This window comes from Electrophorus electricus, chromosome 26 (genome assembly GCF_041902795.1).
Source record: "Electrophorus electricus isolate QZ-2024a chromosome 26, ASM4190279v1, whole genome shotgun sequence".
NCBI lineage: Eukaryota > Metazoa > Chordata > Actinopteri > Gymnotiformes > Gymnotidae > Electrophorus > Electrophorus electricus.
The window spans coordinates 2,091,481-2,112,274 of record NC_137522.1 but is presented as its reverse complement, the minus strand read 5'-3'; the positions used below and the strand labels follow the sequence as shown (position 1 = coordinate 2,112,274).

The 20,794-nt window shown below is 46.7% G+C and overlaps 1 protein-coding gene across 2 annotated transcripts in view; it reads left to right on the top strand.

Annotated features, from left to right (window-relative positions):
• The window catches only part of naaladl2 (N-acetylated alpha-linked acidic dipeptidase like 2), a 163,004-nt gene that overhangs the window by 38,599 nt on the left and 103,611 nt on the right, over positions 1 to 20,794 (top strand). For both annotated transcript variants that reach the window (XM_026997094.3, XM_081708448.1), the window contains exon 2: positions 3,674 to 4,160. In XM_026997094.3, the coding sequence (XP_026852895.3) occupies positions 3,674 to 4,160 (487 nt within the window). The remainder of the gene's footprint in view (positions 1 to 3,673; positions 4,161 to 20,794) is intronic.

The following is a 20,794-nucleotide window of genomic DNA, read 5'->3' as shown; positions in this document are numbered from 1 at the left end:
CACGGAGGACACGCCGTCTTGTCTGGCGCCTGGGTGCACGTGGCCATCGGGCACGGTCTGTCTTTCTCGAGTCTTTCTTGGCCTGTGGCCACGCGCTGGCCCAGTGCCGCCGCAAGTGACGTGTGGGGCTACACAGACTCTTTAGCAATTTCAGCTACGCTTCAGATCTGCCACAGGACGTTTCATTAATATTGATTAAGTCAACCATGAAAATACACAAAACACAAAGCACTTGCTGGCTGAAGAGGCATCTGCTTTCTGACTCTCCTCTCCTCCCCACTGAATTGTTTCAGACAGCAAATTCTCAACGTTTTATGTGTTTTTGTGGTTACCTTTATTTATAAATATATATTTATCAATTTGTGTTTCTCATTCTCAATGAGCTTCAGAGTTGTTTAAGTGAAAACTACCATAATGTAGCCCAAAGGGGAAGGAATTACACAAAGTTTCTTTTCCCGAGACACTGTCATAATCATCTTAGGAGGAAGACGATGGTGCACTGCACTGACCTATCAGGACGGCTGTGTTCGCCGAGCTGAAGGGCCTTAAACTGTCAGCTGTCATTCAGCAACACCGAGAACTGAATCTTGTTCCTTCCTGAGGGAAACGGGTGGAGGGGGGTGGTTTGGTAGCCCCTGCCACTGCAGGGGTCGGAGTGTGATTCAGGATCTCGGCTCTGTCTCGGAGCTCAAAGTAAACGGAGCCTTGTGGGGGTGTGAAGGATGGGTGGAGCGGTGGGCTCCAGCAGGTCCACACGCACCTCACCCAGGTGAGCCCCACGTCCTTTCACACCTGCCCTGGAAAAGCCCCAGCCAGGACGCAACAAAAGCGACCATCTGAAATAGCCTTCATATCTGTGAGGTGATGGTAACCATGGTAACCATGCCATTTAACCGTGGTAGCCAAGGCATGGAACTGCAGAAACCATGCCAATTAACCATCTTAACCATGCTATGTAATCATGGTAACCATGGTGTGTAACCATGGTAACCATGCTATGTAGCCATGGTAACCATGCTAGGTAAATAACCATGCTGTTTACCTTCGTTCATGGGATTTCACGTGTCAGTGAAAAGTAATTTTTTCACCATCTAGATTTTCAGCCTAATATTAAACTATGCCATGTCATGATGTCACGATGCCACGATAAAACAATTATACCGTGATCACAAACTGAATAATCTCACTTTATTTGATGTTATGGTCTGTTTCTATCAAGTCCCATCATAGTGTAAATCTCTCTCCATTTGTGTGTGTGTGTGTGTGTGTGTGTGTGTGTGTGTGTGTGCGTGTGTGTGTATGCGTGTGTGCGTGTGGGCGCGCGTGCGGATATGTGTGTGCATGTGCATGTCTGTCCATGTGTCTGTGTGTGTGTGTCTGTGTGTGTGTGTAAGTGTGAGTGTGTGTGTATGGGTTTATGATCAAATCTATGGGAGGCTGTTTAGGGCAAAATTAGTGAAACACTTGCGCACACTTGCGCACACACTATACTTGCACACACATATGAAACATCAGAATATACTTGCACACACATATGAAACATCATATACACGCACTTGCGCATTCCTTCACTGGTGCATAAACATAGAGTTTATCTAGGCTTGTGTGTATGTGTATGGCTTTGTGTGGCCTGGAAGTCACTTCACTGTAACAGGAAGATATTTAACATCTATACAGCCTGCTCATCTATATGAGGTAAAGAGATGTCTCTAAAAAAGAAAAAAACATCATTAAAACATCGTCAGCGTCTAATTCTAATTATATGACTATTATAGGAATATTATAGGAATATTCTTGAGATTACACCAACTCACACTAATGATCCAAATCCAAGGTGCACTTTGACAGGGGATCATATTAATCAGTGTTTGGAACTGGGTTTTAATTTGCACAGAATCAGTTCACTTTTTGCAATTGATCTGTGGATTGTTTGACACAGGAAACATATTGGTGTCCCTCCACTGGAACACACTTCTTTATGCAATGAGAATTTTAAGAAAACTTAGGAATACACTGTGCACAATTATTGGGCAAGAGAGTATTTTGATCGTATCATCATTCTGATGCATATTTTCCAGCTCCGAGCTGTATAAACTTGAATGCTTATTGGATTTAAGCATCAGGTGATGTGCATTGGTGTGATGTGGGAGGGTGTGGCCTAAGGAGATCAACACCCTTTATCAAGGTGTGCAGAATTATAAGGCAAAATGGGCCAAAAAAAGAGCTTTAACTGACTCTGAAAAGTCAACAATTGTAAAAAGTCTTTTAGAAAGATGCAGCATTCTCAAAATTGCTAGGATACTCGGGTGTGCTCACCGAACTATCAAACGTTTTGTTTGTGTTGAGAAAAAAAGACACAAATTAACTGTCAAAGATTTGAGAAGAGTCAAACGTGACGCGACCAGGAACCCATTTTCCTCCAGCACTGTCATATTCCAGACCTGCAACCTACCTGGAGTGCCCAGAAGTACAAGGTGTTCAGTACTGAGACATGGCCAAGGTAAGGAAGGCTGAAACCTGAACATCACTGAACAAGACACATAAGGTGAAATGTCAAGACTGGGCCAAGCAATATCTGAAGGTTTTATGGACTGCTGAGAAGAGTGTGACTCTTGACGGACCAGATGGATGGGCCCGTGGCTGGATCAGTAACGTGCACAGAGCTCCACTTCGACTGAGACGCCAGCAAGAGGGAGGTGGGGTACTGCTGTGGGCTGGTATTACTGAAGATGAGTTAGTTGGACATTTTTGGGTTGAAGTTGGCTGTGGTTACTGCTGCACAAAATTGATCATCAACAGATTAAGAAATGTTTCACTTTAACAGATGGGGAAATTTCCATTTTTCATTCAGTTGCATAGTAATTCTGCACACTAATAGTTGCCCAATAATTCTGCACACACAGATATTCTCCTAAGAACACCAAAACCTCACTTTTACTGTTTTAAATATTCAGGATTGAGGTTTATTAACATTTGACCGAGAGATCTGTAGTTGTTCAATAATGAAATGAATCCTTAAAAATACATCTGGCCTTAATTGTGCACACAGTGTATACTCCCAGTGCTAGCAAAACTGTTTTGCATAGTTTGCGTTAATTCTTTCAAATGTTCCAGCATTAATTGAATTAGAAATATTATATGCTATGTAGCCTTTGGACCTGCTGGTGACGACATGGATCTGTCATACCAGGCTACATGAGAACTTCTCAATACCCTCCAATCAGTCAACGACACATGAATAAATATTCAGAACATATATCTTGTTGTCAATTTTTAGAATTTACTCTCAGTATAATGTCTAATAGTAGCTATGTCTAATCAATAACTTGCAATCTTAAATTAATTTTCGTCAGGAATTGTTGTACCATAAGGACATATAGTTCATTTATGACTAAAAACATCAAGCCATTCTACACTTCTGCCTTCTGGGCGCACTGGAATTTTAAACACGTGTGCCTACATAAGTACAAGTATAGTGCATGTGTGTGTTATCGTATGCAAATAGTAGTGTGTTTGTGCAAGTTTGTTATATAACCTATATGTAAGTAGAATGTGTTTATGCGCATGTGATTTGTATGTATGTGCGAGTGTTTCATATGTTTGCACAAGTAGTGTGTGCGTGCACGAATCTTTCACTAATTTGCCCCAAACGGCCGCTCGTGTGTGTGCGCAGGTGAGGATATGGCGTACAGAATGGTGCGTGCCAGTCGCGTTAGGTCGGCACTCTCTCGCGACCTGGACAGTGAGGACCTGCAGGAGGCTCCGCTCGAGCTGGAATGGGAGTTGGAGAAGGAGCTGGAGGACCCGGACGGCTTCCGCCTGGAGAGCGTGGAGACGCACCCCGCATGCGGCAGCGGCTCCGACCCGGACCCGGAGCCCATCCAGCCCTCCGTGTCTGCTCGCGGGCGCTTCGAGCGCCTACAGGATGACCGCGCCTGTGCCGCCTCCTTCAGCGGGGCCCCCCTCCGGAGCCAGAGGTGCAGAGGTGCCTGCGTAGTCAAGTATCTCCTGGCCGGGGCTGGGGTCTTCCTCCTGGGTCTGGTCGTCGGCTTGTACGCCTGCAGCCCCTGGGGGCAGCCCCAGAAACCCAGCACAAGCAAGGACCTCCTGGAACGGGTCGCGCGGGGCATCACGGCAGAGAAGGTCCGGACGCTTCTCAGGTCAGCACGGTCCCTTCCTCTGTTCGCTGCGAGGCGGCTTTGCGAAATTTTAACGAACTAGAACGCCGCGTTACTGGAGTTCTGATCACTCCTGGTCCAAATTCAACTAAAAGCTTTTAATAAATAAATAATGTAGATACTTTGGGGTTGCTATGGAGTTAGGCATTTTTACTCTGCTTCCGTGATCGTATTAAGGCTTCGCAGAGCAGCGTGACTTCTTGGTGAGGATAAAGTGCCTTCTAACACACACGGGTGTTGAATGAAGGGCCCGTGGAACAGAAGTGGCGTGAAGGACACTCTGGGCTGAGACGCAGCGTTTCCGAGCACAGGCTCTGCGGGAGCCGTCTGCTCCAGACGCAGTCCTGCAGGTGGGGAACAGAACGGCCTCTGTGCGCGCACGTGACTCGCGGGCTCGCTGAAGTCTCACGCAGGTACCAGAGGTAAAGTTAAACATCGATAAACCTGGAGCTGGGAGAGTTCATGAGAAGCGCAGGTATTTGTGGCAGAAATACTCGCACTTTCAGTCTCCGCTGAACGCCACCCCCAACCACCAGGCCTCCTTTCTTTTCCATGTTGTTGCTTCATTATTTATTTCCTTGTATTTCCTCACATTCGTGTTTTCAGCAGTAGGACGTCTCAGGTCTTTTCCTGGATTTGAAAAGGCAGCGCTGTAATCGGCAAAGGCTGCAGAGTCGAGAAATTCCAACGTTTTGATCGCTTATCCAGGCCACTTCTCCGCCTTCCCGGCATTCAGAGCAACGCCTATGGAAATAAGGATATTTCTAAAGAGGATTGCATTATTCACAGTACAGCGGAAATGGTGCAGTCTGTTGTGGGGAGGTGGCGTGTTTGGAATAAGTCACATTGGGCCAAGAAGAAGGGGTTTGGAGATTAGTGAGGCAGCTGGAAACATGAGATGAGTGCATCTCAGATCGCTGTCTCCTATGTCTCAGGGTAGGAACAGTCTCCTATTGTCTCCTATGTCTCAGTGTAGAAGCAGATCTGTCTCCTATTGTCTCCTGTGTCTCAGTGTAGGAGCAGATCTCGCAATCTCCCACGTTAATCGGACACCTCTCCAGCCTGTCAGAAGTGCCTGGATGGAGATTGAAAAAGGCTCTGAAGACCTTTTCCTAACTGGTTCAGTGCACATGCTAATAACCTCATTAGAATAACCTCATTAGAACTAATTCAGGACATCAGCTCTGCCTGGCTAGTGTTTGTCTCTGCACGTTTTCTGTGCAGTGCTGATGTCCACTGTCAAAACAAAACCGTGTTACTTTGAGTTCTTACATGTGCAAATGTAAAGGACAAACCCTCAAATCCAGTGTCTTGATATAGAAGTCATATGTCTTCTTTGACTGGTAGGTCCAGATCTAGCCACAGTAAAACAATAATATTCCGCAAGAACAATCCGCATGCTTACAGATGCACACCACCCATTCTCCTGTTTTCATTCTGTTGTTTCTCGGTTAATTGCCCCTTCTACAGAGGATGCTTCAGCTTGCCACGATGTTTATTTCCTAGATTCAGATTCCATTTGCACTTCAAAGAATGTGTGGATTAAGAACAGTTCCGGTAAAATTGGATTAGCTCCAAATCCCTAGAAGTAGTGTGTTTTTTCCCTGTTTGGCTCTCTCTAATGGCATGCTTTATCTCTGCGAGGCACTCACTCTTAATTACAGGGGCCATAATTGATATAGCCGGGCCGGCCGTGCGAATTCTCCGTGCTCTTTAAACAGCAGTTCTCAAGGTCAAAGCAAGGGGTGCGCTGTGGGAGGACTCCAGTCCGTGGCCAGGCACCTGGGCTCGGTGGCGTCCCCCCTCTGGGAAGGCAGGCTCAGGGAGGAGACCGATTGAGGCCCTCGGCGCAGGTCATCCCGTCTAATAGCCAGACTAGCCATTAAAGCTAATGACAGAGTGATGGGGACCGACTGCCGGCGCAGACAGAGGCGGACCTTCGCCCGCGGCGGCGCGAATCGTACGTGACGCGACCGGGTTTGTTTGTGCCTTGCGGTTTAAATGGCTGCGTTAAGGAAAAAGCTAAAGTGTAGGCGCGAGAGTTAATTGTCCAGGGACCATCATGAGATCATAACAAATCTGCTGGAATTATCGAAGGAAAGGCACTAACAGACGTTTATCACTAAGGCCCGCGTGGTGTCGAGATCAAGTCTGAGGCCCACCTTCCTTTGGTGAGAGTGGACGAATTGTGTAGCCTCTCTGCTTGCCGGACCACCTCCCGCTCACTGACGGACACACACTCGGCTACTTATCGAGTGTCACATGCTGGATTCAGATGACGGAGGTCCAGCACATCTAAACCGGAGTGAAGCAGGCTAGATTATAAAGTATGGCATATTATCAATGGAATATTATAAAGCTAGGTTATAAAAATATATATCATATATTGTAATGAGAGATTATAGAAATATCAGATTGAAGTATGGTAGTAGATTGGTAGTATATTAGATTATAAAACATGACCGTATATTAGATTAGTTGTGGGATATTGAGGATAGACCTCCAGGAGCAGGGCTCATTATTAATTTTTTTTTTTTTAAATCACCTATAATAAATGAATGGATTACATGTTTTAATAATATTTGTGTTTTTATTGAGTTTTTCATACCGAGGACTCGGCATACGTTTAATTTATGAGTCTCTTGTGTAAGGGCTGTTTAATCCTGTTGAGGCAGGAGGCTAATATACGCTATGGCAATGTGTTATGGGTTTGTGCCAAATTAAATTTATATAGACAGATTTCTATTAATCATCAACTCAAGCGTTATTAACCTTGCTGGTAGGGTGCCAATCAGAGACGCAACAGGAGAGACGACTGGCTAAATACTGTGTTTAGGAATGATTATATCATACAAAAACAGGGTGAGCAGTCTCAACAAAACTCCTCGTGTGTGTGTGTGAATACAGCTGTACTGAGTGTTAACTACCGATGAGTACTGTAAAACACCCATCACACGTTGCCACAAGAACAGTTCACAAGTCTGTCATTAACGGCATTACATTTCTGTTTTTAAAGGGTGATTCTGTAAAATATGACTGTGTGTGAGGTGGTACAATAAGGGACTCTCTGCTCCACCATATGGAACAGTAATGACCTTTTACTGATGAAACACCCCTGAACTAGACTTTCAACGCAAGAAGATAAAATGTCGTCCTCTATATGGAAACGTGGAAATATCCTTATGCAGATGTGAGGGTGGAAAGCTTGTATAGTGATATGTTCTATAAAGGACGTGACATTATGTGCATTTGAGGCGTGGAGCTGTGTGTGGTGGTGGCGTCTATTGGACCTAAACCACGGAGCGGTCCAGGCTGTGAGGGAAGGACGCAGTGGCATGACTGGGAGTCAGCACGTTACGTTCTGCACCCAGAACAAACCCATTATTGCATGACAGTCATGTCAATAACGCTGCATTCACGCCACGGCTACTACCAACAGCTACGGGGAAAGCGGACACCACGGAAGAAGCGGAGCACAGGAAGCAGTTAGAATGTGTGTTTGTGTGCGAGTGTGTACGTGCACATGCGCACGCACACGCGTGAATGTGTGTGCGCGCCTATGCAGTGCTCTCTCGTTTAAACATGAGTGCACTTCTTGTTGTCATGGCTTGGTTTCTGGCAGTAGACTGCTGCGTTGGCACTGAGCTGCTCGTGCGTTTTCTCTCTCTCTCCCTCTCTCTCTCTCTCTCCACTCCATCATTAGGATACGTATCCCACGATCAATAACACTGTAAAGAAATTGATATTCTTGGGAGGGAATCGATATTAACAACTGAGTGTTACGATGGCCATCTAATAAGTTGCATTGTGGTTTTGGCTCGGTGTTACTCCAGGCATGTAGGATGTCACTTTCTCCTTCTGCATTCGCAGATCAGCTGAAGTCCACATTCAAAGATGCACCGTGGTTTTTGGGTGTGGGTTTTAGCGGTGTTTTTTGGGTGTGGGTTTTGGGTGTGGGTTTTAGCGGTGTTTTTTGGGTGTGGTTTTTGGTTGTGGGTTTTAGCAGTGTTTTTTGGTTGTGGCTCTTGGTTGTGGCTTTTAGCTGTGGCTCTTGGGTGTGGTTTTTGGGTGCGGTTTTTATCTTCTCTCTCCGTATCACCTCCAGTCCAGCAGGATCTGAGGTAACGATGTTAAACATCATCCTGTCAGACACATTTCTTGTGAGAGATGACAGCTCTCTGATGATGACATGTCACCAGTACCCTCTGCTCTTTACCTGATCCAACACCAGCCTGTGCGAAGCTACGCTGGCCATCTAAAAAGAAACTTTTTTCTCCTTCCAGCAGTAAATGGAACCAATAAAAGACATGGCATGAGCCAGACTAAATTAAGCACTTCCCCTGGCCATCACTTTAATAAGCCCGGATGAGAGAAAAAATGACGGCCTTTCCTGGGGCAAACGGCCCTGAAATTAGAATTTACTGAAATTACATTCATAAGCTGTTTTTGTTGGAGGACTCTTTTCTGAAACCAGTAATCACGTAACATGCTTCTAAAATGAAGGAGTTATTCTGCAGTTATGGTTTGACTGAAAAATATCAAACAGAAGGGTTTCGTGCAAATTTGTTTTGTTTGTTTCCAAACCGTGTGCTCTACGCAGTTTAATCCATTATAGACTAAACTCTTTCTAAACTCCCGAGCAGAGTGTTTCTACCGCATTCACGTAGTCAGTGCCTCCACAGAACGGAGGAGCTATTTTGAGCAGCGAACTTCTTTCTTCAGAATGGATCTGCAGCAGGGCAGTGAGGGAGTATGGAGGAAGAAGCTCTGGTGCTCCCAAGAACCGAACCAGCCAGCCTGTGTGGTCCAGAGAGGCACCTGTGGAAAGCCATTAAAGTCTGAGGGTGTGGGTGGAGTCTGTGAGCTAGGCGTGGCTATTGCAGGGCATGGGGCGGAGTCTCTGCGGTGGGCATGTTTGTTGCGGGTTAGGGGCGGAGTCTGTAAAGTGGGCGTGTCTGTTGCTTGTTGGGGGAGGGGGGTGGACACAAAGCTCCTGATATTAACACAGACAGGGATTAAAAAGCATGGTAAAATGGCAGGTTATGCGAGGTCCTTATACACACGCACGCATGCACACACATCCATATATAAATATGAAAGGACGATGATTCTGTGTCATGACGCCGTGCCTCTTGGCTGTCCTTTTTGGTTAAGCCTTATATTGTTTTGAATAATTGTAAATGATGATTTTGTGTCATTTTCTTAGTTTGCTTAGCGCTGAAAACGTGTTACCCTGTTTGTGTGTATTCCATTTTAGTTATCCTGCGCAAACGTTCCCGTCCGGTTCAGTCCCGTTCTGCGTGTTTGCTGTGCGTGGGTCCTTCTTGACGCCAAACGCTGTTAGCTGAAAGAACCCGGCAGAAAAACAGAAAAACGCTTTCCTTTGAGCTGGAATGGCATTCTTTGACTCTCCTTCTCTTCAGCGGCTACAATGCCTTTCTATCCAAGGTACCAGAACATGCTCACCGCAGGTTCCTCAACAGAATAACACTTTCTCCGCTGCATTATAGCTTGTCTGCTGTTTTTTTTTTTTTGTTGTTGTTGTTATTTTTCCACTCGACAAAAATACAGAAATCAGATATGCGGCGTGCTGATAAGAACTGTCTCCCCGGCCTCGCCTGGAGGCCGTGTCATCAGGGAACTTGACCACTTTATTTAGCTGTGGTCACAGATGCGAGATAATGTGCGGGGAATAGAATACAGCGCCGAGATAACGATATGTTTTCAGAGTCGTGAAGTTATCTCCTCCCTCTCTTGACCTTCATATTAAATTGCCGCTGCCTTGCCACCGAGCTCCGCCGAACCTTCGCTCCTCTTCTTTCTCTTTATGAATCTTCATTTCAGGATGTTTAGACGTCTCCACGGCATGTGCTTAGCATTTCTTAGAATTGCGGACTTTATGATATTTCAGGTAGGGTGTTTATTTATTCTTTTTTCGGAATTTATTTATTTGATCAGAGAATTTTAAAAATCAGTCTCGTTGCCCTGAGTTTTTGACCTTTGCAAGACCAGATGAGCGAATCCCGGGAACAAATTTTACCTGTAAACCTGCAGCCTGTGTGTGGGCGCGTGCGTCTTAATCGTCTATGACTAATTGGAAATGTCTGTAGGAGGAATTTTTCAAGTGCAACTTTCTGGACGTCCACCAGTTTCCCCCCGTAAAACATCTGTTTGTGCAGCTGTCAGCTTCAGAGAGAGGGCGCTGTGGCTGGCGGTGGAGCATGGGAATGCGTTTAAATGTTTAATTCAAGGGTTGCACCATTTCAATTACATAATGATGGTCGTGATTCTACACTGTGTGACCTCAGTTTCTTGTTGTGACATTTGGTACCGAGCTGCAGGTGCTCCGTCCAGCTGATCCTCTGATTTTGATTGGCAGGGCGATGGTGACGCCCCCCTCCCCCCAACCGCATGCTTTTTTTCTAAATGAATTTGTTAACTGCCAGACGGATGAGTAGCCTGATCTCTATTAGATCATAATATCAGTGCAAATGGTGATTGTATGCAACACAGGTGGTGTTAATATTATATTATATTTTAAATGACACGTCCTTTTAGAAAATTTCATATATACACCATATCTGTGTCATTTTACCAATATTGTTTAGTTTAAGCTTAAACTGAAGTTCTTTGGCTGCTTGCTCTTTGTTACGTTTTCCAAGTCTTTCTCACACACACACAATCACACACACACACAGTCTCCCTTTTACTAATATACATTGTCGCCTGTCCAACCACACACAGTCTCACTCTTCGTACACAAGACAGATGCGGCAAGATCGGAGATCATGAGTGTAGCCTGGCGCGCCGTGTGAGCATAGTTCTCCCGCATGCGACACAGAAAACGTGGAATACTCGGAACAATCAGAACGCTCGAACTACGGCACGACCGGTTCCGGGTGTCTGGGCCGCACTGGCCTCCTGACACCTGGCGAGAACATTCCGACAATCTTCTGTGTCAAACTAATGGCGGCAGCAGCAGCAGCTATCCCCAGCGTTCTGGAGCTCCTCTGCTCTCCGTCGTGTTGGCCATCGGTAATACAACGTCACGGTGTCGCAATCCTCTTCCGATGTGGAGCACGTCCACCTCCACTCTAACAGGGAATGGTGTTCTGTGTGCAGTGGCTCACCGTTAGATCAGCCTGCTGTGACGCAGGCCTACTCCACCACGCCGAACTCCAAATCCCATCATGCTTCAGGAAAACACCGGAGATCGACCTCTCGGGACTACACCATAATACTGAAGTAAAGCTGTATCTGTTTCTCAGTGTGAAGTATTGATTATTCTAGTGTGCATACTGAGCGTTCTCATTGGATCACTTTTCTCAAGTTTTCTCCCTGGCCGATGCTTTGTTTTTGGCCTGCTTACACGTTGCGTGTTTGTTGTTACTCTGGTTTCGCCCAACCGCCTGCACCAGACTATGGTTTGGCAAGCCTTGCCTGTTTGTTCTGCCTCGTTACCAACTCTGACCGCTGCCTGGTTGTGGATTAGGCCACGCCCCTGTCTTTTCCCCAGCAAATCGATATTCAACGTTCTAATCCGCCAGCGTCCTGATTTCCCTCAATCATTACACCTGTAAGGTGCTAATTGGCGACTGGGGGACATTCCTTGAAGGAGGACATCACAAGGCTCTTCGCCCTCCTCCGATTAATCTCTCTGGGGTTACCATCAATCGGCGCCTTAACCCCACTCCCTTCGGAGAGCCGAAGGTTGCGGCAAGGTCGTGGCGTTCCTTTAATCCCCAGGGCCGCTGGCTGCGGTGAGCTCCTCCACCGACGTGATCCAGACAGGCGTTGCGTTTTCCGTGCGGTTTACAGGGGACGCGCGCGCGAGCCATTCCCGGCCCAGCGTTCCGCGTCTCTCCTGCATGATGCTACTTTGGAGGCCGTGGTTTTCCCTCCCTCTCCCTCTGAGCAGTGCCCCCTCGTACACATTTGACACTCACGAAAAGCCTTTTTGGACTCCCCTGCCAGTGTTTGGTACAAAAGGAGATGGCTTGATTGCAGTTATTTTCAGTGACAACCACAACTGCTGTCAGTGAAATTGGATGGTAATTACCATGTTACAAGTCTTTAGCGCATCAATAGTAAATATAACAATAGTGTTTTTTCTATTTCAATTACGCGGAGCACTTTTCAGACTTTTCGGTAGCAAATGTAGAGGAAGCCATTTAACATTTAGCATGGACAAACATTAGAAAACAGGAATATAGACTGTTAAGTCATAATGCAAGCATGTTGTCTGGAAAAATAGTGTGTGTATGTGCTCATGGTGTGTCTGAGTGCATATGTGTTAGTGTTCATATGTGAACATGAACGGTTTCCAGCTAATATGTTTGTGATTTTTTAAATGAAACATTTGGATTCGTTCCCTGTAGGTTTAGACCGTGGGCATGAAATCCAGCAAAGAGAGAACATTAGTACTCATCTTAACTCCCATTGCATCACACACACACACACACACACACACACACACACACACACACACACACACACACACACACACACACACACACACACACACACACACACACACACACACACACACACACCACCCAGCGCCATCCTGGGCTGCAGGTACCTCATTAGGCACAGGAGTACCTATTAGACTCAGGTATGTGGGAAATGCGGCTCGTTTTCCGCGCGGCGCTGTCTCGCGGCAGAATGCGTTTCCCCAGTCATCTTTATTAAAGTTCCTTCGGCAAGGCTGCAAGGTTCAGCTAATTAGGCTCTACTTAGATACACCAACGGAGTAATTTGATGTTTTGTTTGCATGTGAAAGAGGCGTGATGAGGGTTCATTAAGGCGATTGACAGAGGCACTGTCCCACTTCTAATTAATGACACGTTCCACTGTGTCTGCTGCATCCTGTACTTAACCCTTTGGCCTTGTAACGTCCGCTTTGAGTGCAAAATTGAGTTGTACCTCATAATAACATAGTGGTCTTTTTGCTGAAGGAGGGACATAGATTATGTTCCTCTTTTCTCTACGTTTTAACCCGTTTAAACGTAACTATACAAAGTTTAGCTTATTTTCTGACCTTTGCCCTGCTCCAGGACGGTCTTATCCTGACGTTAGCTTGGGTCTGCCTGCCCGAATCTTAAACGTTTTGTCAAGAGAAGTGGAACTGTGTTGCCGGCTGTGAGCTAGCAATAAAACTGACGGGCAAAATGGCTAAACGCACAAAGAAAACAGATGACGAACACTGTTACACTTAAACAGTTAAACAAAGGTGTCACTAGAGGGCACTGTGCTAAATGCTTGCAGTAGTGATATACACTGATCCCGTTCCTTTACCCATTTATTTAAGACGCACTATAGTATGTATTTTAGCAATAAAATTCATGTAGAAAGCTGCTTTGATCCATGTTGCCTGTTGAGTGTGTCTAGTGTTTTGTGGGGAGAATTGTCTTTCCCACACCCTGCTGCATCTGCTGGGGTGAAGTGTGTGCAGTAGAATGCGGGAGACCCCCCCACCCCCACCCCCACCACTCTGCCTCGGCTGCTGTCTGTGCTGATGCTTTATCTTCCTTAGATGCACGCGCACGCGCTCGTACATTTGCATGCACCAACCATCTCGGGGCAGCTTGAACCGAACGCTACGATCCCCTCATCTCCGTTAAGGGCCTCGTTCCTTATGTCTGAGGTGGGGTCCTTTTGAGTTCTCCTGTGCTCTTCGTTGCCGCGTCTGCAGACAGCATGATGATTCCGTGCGCTCTTTAATAACGAGGACTCTGGCTTGGGAAGACGTTTGCAGAGACGTCGGAGAGCTTCGCTTTACTTTGGAAGCATTGCTTAGTACTCCTAACTCCCAGAACAGATTGTACTTCACATATTGGGGTGGGGGGCTGTCTGTCTGCTTGTTAAAGCGTCACCGCTGTATTTCAAAGCCAGCAGGAGGCGGAGGTGTGGCTCTAAAGAGCATGAGCACACGGCAGAGGAGGCACACCGTGACAGGACGCACAGGAGGGGAACCGGCCAGAACCGGGCCCTGTACCAACTCTCTGCATGTAGACATATGGACTTAGGGAGCCTCGGGTCCCTGGTTTTCTTTAGAGGAGAGAACTAGCTAAAACGCCTGGCCATTTAGATTCTTTCTAGCTCATATACCACCAAAACCAAATTGCATTGCCAATGTACATAGCTTTGTTTGTTAGGTTTCACAGATTTTATGCTGCACATGGTTTGTCTGCGTACTGAAATCTATTTATATGGTAACTATAGTGCTAAATAATAGAATTAGGCCTGCAGTGATGTTCTGTAGTTAGAAACTTCTTGAATTATTTACAGTGCCCGAGTCTTAAAAAATGAAATGAGTCCGTGACTGATAATCGGAGCCCTCCAATCACGAGAAGGGTCCTCATATCTCAGAATGCCCCCTCGTTTGCTTTTTATCGAGCTGCAGGAGCGGTCGGAGTTTCCGCTGGACGTGATGTGGCTGTGTTGGAAACGAAAACCGTGCCGACTGCTGCCGTCATGTCAGATCTCGAGGGCTAATGGCTGAGATTTTGTTTTACTTTGGCTAAAGGGAGACGCTGCTGTGTAACACAGCACATGCGCTTTGTGGGAACACAGCGTTCCCTTTTATTGCACACACGCACATCTTCCAGCACAGATGAGGTGTGACTGAAGCGTGACGGGTCAGGGGGGAACAGGTCAGCGTATAACTTCATCCAGCGCACGCGTGTCCGACCACGGCACGTGTCGTGTGCCTCGTAAGGTTCTGCCTGGTTGCAGAGAGTATCTGGAGGTAAGCAGGAGTATGTGCTCCTGTATGATGTCATGTTGTTCTTTATGAAAGATTAATGCAGTTGTGGAGATGTCTTAAGGGCTGCCCTGTTTTTAACATAGAAGAAAGGCTGCAGGCCAAGACTAAACGCGGCAATGTGGACAGCCTCTCTGTTGGAACAATATAAGATTAATTCTGCTCGCTCGCTCTCTCTCTCTCGTGCTCAATCTCTCTCTTTCTCTCTCTCTCTTTCTCTTTCTCCCTCTCTCTCTCTCTCTCTCTCTCTCTCTCTCTCTCTCTCTCTCTGCATCTAGGCTACACTGTTACCTTTTCTAACCCTGAGTTTTAATTGCTTCTCCTTGATGATGACGTTGATTAATTCACTACTTCTCTGGAACAGGATCCCAGAGGACACCACGCTGACCACTCACAGGATCAGCACATAGCAAGCCGGCCCGCACTCACAGAAGTGCTTCTCCCGAGCACAGTTGACTGAGTTTTGCCGTGTAAAATGCAAAGATAGTAAAAATGTTTCAGTAATAACTGAATAACTGTGTGTTTTTAAATGGTTTTGTTCCACATTTAGATTGGCTCATATTACAAATGAGTAATTAAAGAACAGAACTTTACCAAGCAGTCCATAGTACTAGTGATTAATTCCTTGTGTGTGTGTGTGTGTGTGTGTGTGTGTGCTTTTTATATAAACACAAACACAAACACACAAACCGAGCATTAATGAAGTACCGTTTGGTTGTCCTTGGGGATATCCCCATCAGTCACAGATGACATCACTTTGGGTTGGGCGATATTCCCATCAGTCACAGATGACATCACTTTGGGTTGGGCGATATTCCAATCAGCCGCAGATGACATCACTTTGGTTGCCATATATGTATTGAACATACTGTATATGGTTTAAACAGTAAGTCTTTGATGGAAAAATATCTGAACCTTCATATGGAATCTTCAACTGATCTTGGACCAGAAGATGTGACCTGCAGTCAGTGCTGTAGTTCATCTCAAAGGTGCTCAGTAGGGTTCAGGTCATGGTTCTGTGCAGGCCACAGGAGTTCCTCAACACCAAACTCCTCAAACCAAGTCATGCTGGAACAGGGAAGGTCTTTCCCCAAACTGTGGCCACAAAGTTGGAGGCATATAGTTGTCTAAAATGTTTGAAACATCACTCTTGGGCCTGATCCAAATGCTGAAAAGACCATTAGACCTGATCTGTTCCCCCTCCTCCACCCAACTGTACTGTTGGCCTTGTGCTTTGTTAGCCAGCGTGATCCTGTTGGACGCCGGCCCCAGAATCCGTCCGTCAGACTGCCACATAGAGACGTGTGATTCATCACTCCAGAGAGAGTGTGCGCACTCCTCCACACTCCGGCAGCAGTGAGCTTTACATGACTCCAGCTGAAAGTTTTGCATCGCATGCAGCAGTCTAAGGCCGGCGCGTAGCAGCTCTGCCATGGGAACCCACGAAGCTCCTGATGGACAGCTTTTGAGCTGCTGTTGATTCCAGATGCAGTTTGTATGTCTGTAGTGATGTACAGAATACAGATGGAGGTTGCACACTGTGCACTCCAGCACTCGGTGGACCTGCTCTGTGAGATTGCGTGGTTTGCTGCTTCAGAGATCAGCACTTGTTGCACTGAGACGCTTCCGTTCTACAATAGTAGCGCTTACAACTGACCATGTTCAAACAAGGCAGAAATTTCACACAACTTTCTCAGTTCAGTAGAACTCACTGAGCTCTTCAGTACACCCATTCTACTGCCAGTGTTGGGCCTTGGAGGTTCTTTGTGCTTTGTGCTAGGTTTCATACAGCTGCTAGGAATGGCTGTATCTGAAATAGCTGAACTCCGTTATTAGGGCTGTCCACATTCGTATGGTTGTATAGAGTATTTATATATCAGTAAGTGTTTCCTTAAGCTAAAACGTGGCAGCACAGTAAATCTTCCAGGCTTTTTCTTTAAGAATTCAGCTGGTTTGAGATTTTCTTTAAGAGTGCACCTCCACAGTTTCAGATGTGTTGGAGGGACTCTGTTCTGTGTGTCTCTGTGGGACTCTGCCTGGTCTGTAAGTAGAAAGGTGTGAGTCGTAATTGTGGTTCAGCATATCTGAGACCTTGAGCTGCCACAACAGAGTTTTATGAGTCAGAAGGGAGCCAGTTTAGTGGTTGCAAGCAGGAAACCCAAGCAGGGCCAAGCTACCTCTACTTTCCTTAAAAACACTTCGTAATTTTTATTGTATTCATTTTCATTTTTTGTATTAGTGTTGTGTGTGTGTGTGTGTGTGTGTGTGTGTGTGTGTGTGTGTGTGAGAGAGAGAGAGAGAGAGAGAGAGAGAGAGAGAGAGAGAGAGACAGAGACAGGTTTTACATGGCAGTACCTCACAAAGAATAACTAACATTTTTGGGGTGCACAGATTTTGGCACGTTATATATACACACAGTGTGAGACACATATCTCACACATATCTCACATATATCTCACTTCTAAAGCTCCTAAGTCAGATTGAAAAGAACGTAGCTGCTGGTCACACAGCTTGGAAGAGTGTGCAGAGAGACCTTGGATACACACACACACACACACACACACACACACACACACACACACACACCTTCGAACCCCTTCAAACTTGCAGCTCAGATCCTCTTCTTTTAGCAGCTCTACCTGCATGCTAATGTCTGCTGCCATTTTGTTCTTACACTGCCATGCAGAGGCGACACAGTCCTCTTTTTGAAGTACTAATGGTCTCCTGAAAGCCTTACTCCCATTACGCATTTGCATTCATTCCCTTGATTGCTCACAACACACAACACACACACACACACACACACACACACACACAGGCACGCACACACACACGCGCACACACGCACACATGCACACACACACACACACACACACACACACACACACACACAGGCACGCACACCCACACACACACACACAGGCACACACACACAGGCACGCATGTACGCACAGACGTCACACACACACACACACACACAGGCACGCATGTATGCACAGACGTCACACACACATACACACCCACACACACACACACACACACACACAGGCACGCATGTACGCACAGACGTCACACACACACACACACACACACACACACACAGGCACGCATGTACACACACACACACACACACATACACACACACACAGGCACGCATGTACGCACAGACGTCACACACACACACACACACACACGCATGTACACACACACACACACACACACAGGCACGCATGTACACACAGACGTCACACAAACTGGTTCTGGTTTCTTTTCGTCTCTCTCTCGCAGATGAAAGGGAGGCCGAGGAGCTGCAGTCTGAGTGTAGAAAAGGCCCCCCTCTGTATGGAAGGAGAGGGTCTGTGGGAGGGGCCACGGGAGGGGGCGGCGCCCAAGGCCCAGGCCCATCGCTAGGCTGGGGCTGTGTGTTTACAGCAAGCTCCCCTGGGGCGCTGCAGGCTGGGTTGCTGCTCCATGGCCGTCCATCAGACGGTTTTCTGCAGCCTGCTAAAGTGCTGCGGAAAGAACCCGTAGAACCTCGCCGGAGACGCAGCCACGCAAATTCATAACGGCTCCTTTCAGCGTAGGTCAGAATTCTGCCATGGTGACCCAGCGGTTTAAGCTTGGACTGCTTATTCTCTGCTGGGTTATCGGTGAATATTAGCACTGTTGGACTGCTTATTCTCTGCTGGGTTATCGGTGAATATTGGCATTGTACCACAGAAAGTACCAGAGGCTTCTCTGAAGCTTCTATTATGTAAGGCCTTACATTATAAGACAGTAGAGGAGGAAGTTCTGACTTCACTCTGCATTCATGTTTAGCCCTAATCTAACCTCCCTTATTCACATCTACAAGGCCCTCTTGTGCATTTGAATATTGTCTCTATGTGCAATAGATTAATATTTAAACAATACTTTGAGCCAAAGAATCACCAGGTCTAAGTAACCGAGTGCGGCGGTCTGTGAGTGCAGCAATGGGACTGTGGAGGTATATGAATGGAGTGATGTGAGTACAGTGGTATATGAGTGCAGTTGGTATCAGTGCAGTAAGGTGAGTGCAATGGTACATGAGCGCATGGCTTGAAAGCCCCTCTGATCTTCTTCTCTCCCTGGTGCTAGACGAGTTGAATGACGCAGCTCATTTTCTTGCATTGCTCTTGCATCCTGCACATAGGCTCTCATTATAGAACTAAAATCAGTGTGAGAGCTGTTCACAAGTTCAGCCTCCACTGAGAAGCACTTGGAGGTGCCATAAGAGCAGAGTCAGGTCCACGGCTGAGGAGGCTCCATGTCAAGCTGTTTCACCCTCACAAACCATCAAGCTGTAATTCTAATCAGGGCCCCAAAATTTGTAGTGTGTTGGCTTTTGGTTTGTTGATCCACACTGTTGTAGGATGTGGTGGGAGATGCAGTTAGAGTTGTGGGATCATGGACTGGAGTGAGCTGGAGTGACCCAGAGTGAGATGAAGTGAGCTGGGGAATGTGCTGGAATGTGCTGTGGTGACCCAAAGTGAGCTGAAGCGAGAGGGTGACCTGGAGTGAGATGGAGTGTACTGGAGTGATATGGAGTGTCATGGCCACTGATTTAGTATGCGCCCTGGACTGGGGTTCATGGAGCATCTCAGAAGACAAGTGCTGACTTTTGCTACCCGTTCTGTGAGAGCTCCTGCCACAGAAAGGCGAGAAAGCTCGGATGCAGATACAGAAGAGAAAGCTATTACATCACGGGTGCCTTCCCACAGCTGACGTTCTCACTTCACTCCTGTGGAGTACGAATGCACTCCGCTCAGCAGATTAAAGAGCCCGAACTGCCATCGAATTTTAGAAGTCAGACGCAAACTTCAAATTCATACAGACCTGACATACTGATCTCCTTCATGGTCACATTATGAGAGAAAAATGAGAATGTTATACTTCATGAGATGTTGATGGGGAAGAAAGATCCACATACACATTTCTACTACAGGTTCTCTTCCTCTCTCTCCCTCTATCCCTCTCTCCTTCTCTCACGCTATCCTCTCTGTCTCCCTCTCTCTCCCTCTTTGGCCTACAGCTTGTATCTTGTGAATGACGATCTCTTTTCATCTTAGTGTGTTTCACCACAGTCCAGAGTAACAATTTAGCAAAATGTCACAACCTTGAACATGGCCTCTCCATGTCTTCTCACCAAACTCATCCATGCTTGGTGACAAAGCTTGATTGCTATTGGGTAGAAACATCCCTGCTGCCTGTCCAGTTGGCTTGCAGGTTTCATACTTCATGGTTTTGTACTCATACCTACGTTATGCTCCACGGACAAACATATGGTTCCTTAACAGCTTTCATTTGATAAATAATACGAGCTAATAGACAGAGAGGAAACGCATATCTGTCTTCCAACCAAAATGGAAAGGTGCTGCCTCACCCTTTCTTTGAACAGAGTACGTGTTTCGATTACAAATGGCGATGAAGTTGGAATACTTCCCCTGGAGTTTGTCAGTAAAAGTCAGACGTTGGAAAAAGGGGGTGGATTTGAGCTCTGAGCTGATGAGCACAAGTGATTAAAGCAGAGACAACCAGGTGACCGGCGGACGGACGGACGGACGGAGGGGTGGAACAGAGAGAGGGAGAGAGAAAAAAGGCCCAGTGAGTTGGAGCCTGGCTGAAGCTCAGGAGCAGCTGTAATCCTTGGATCAAAGACCTTATCCCAGTCTTCCCTTCTGCACGGCCGTGTCTGTACGTTGGTTTACAGCCTGTTCTTTACACAGCTCTGGGAGAGGTGACGTGGGCCGTTCCTGATGGCTGAGAGCAGCCTCGTATCTCAGCAGACTGACGGATCCGAGTGCGGGGGAGTTCCGCAGGCCGTGCTCTCCTG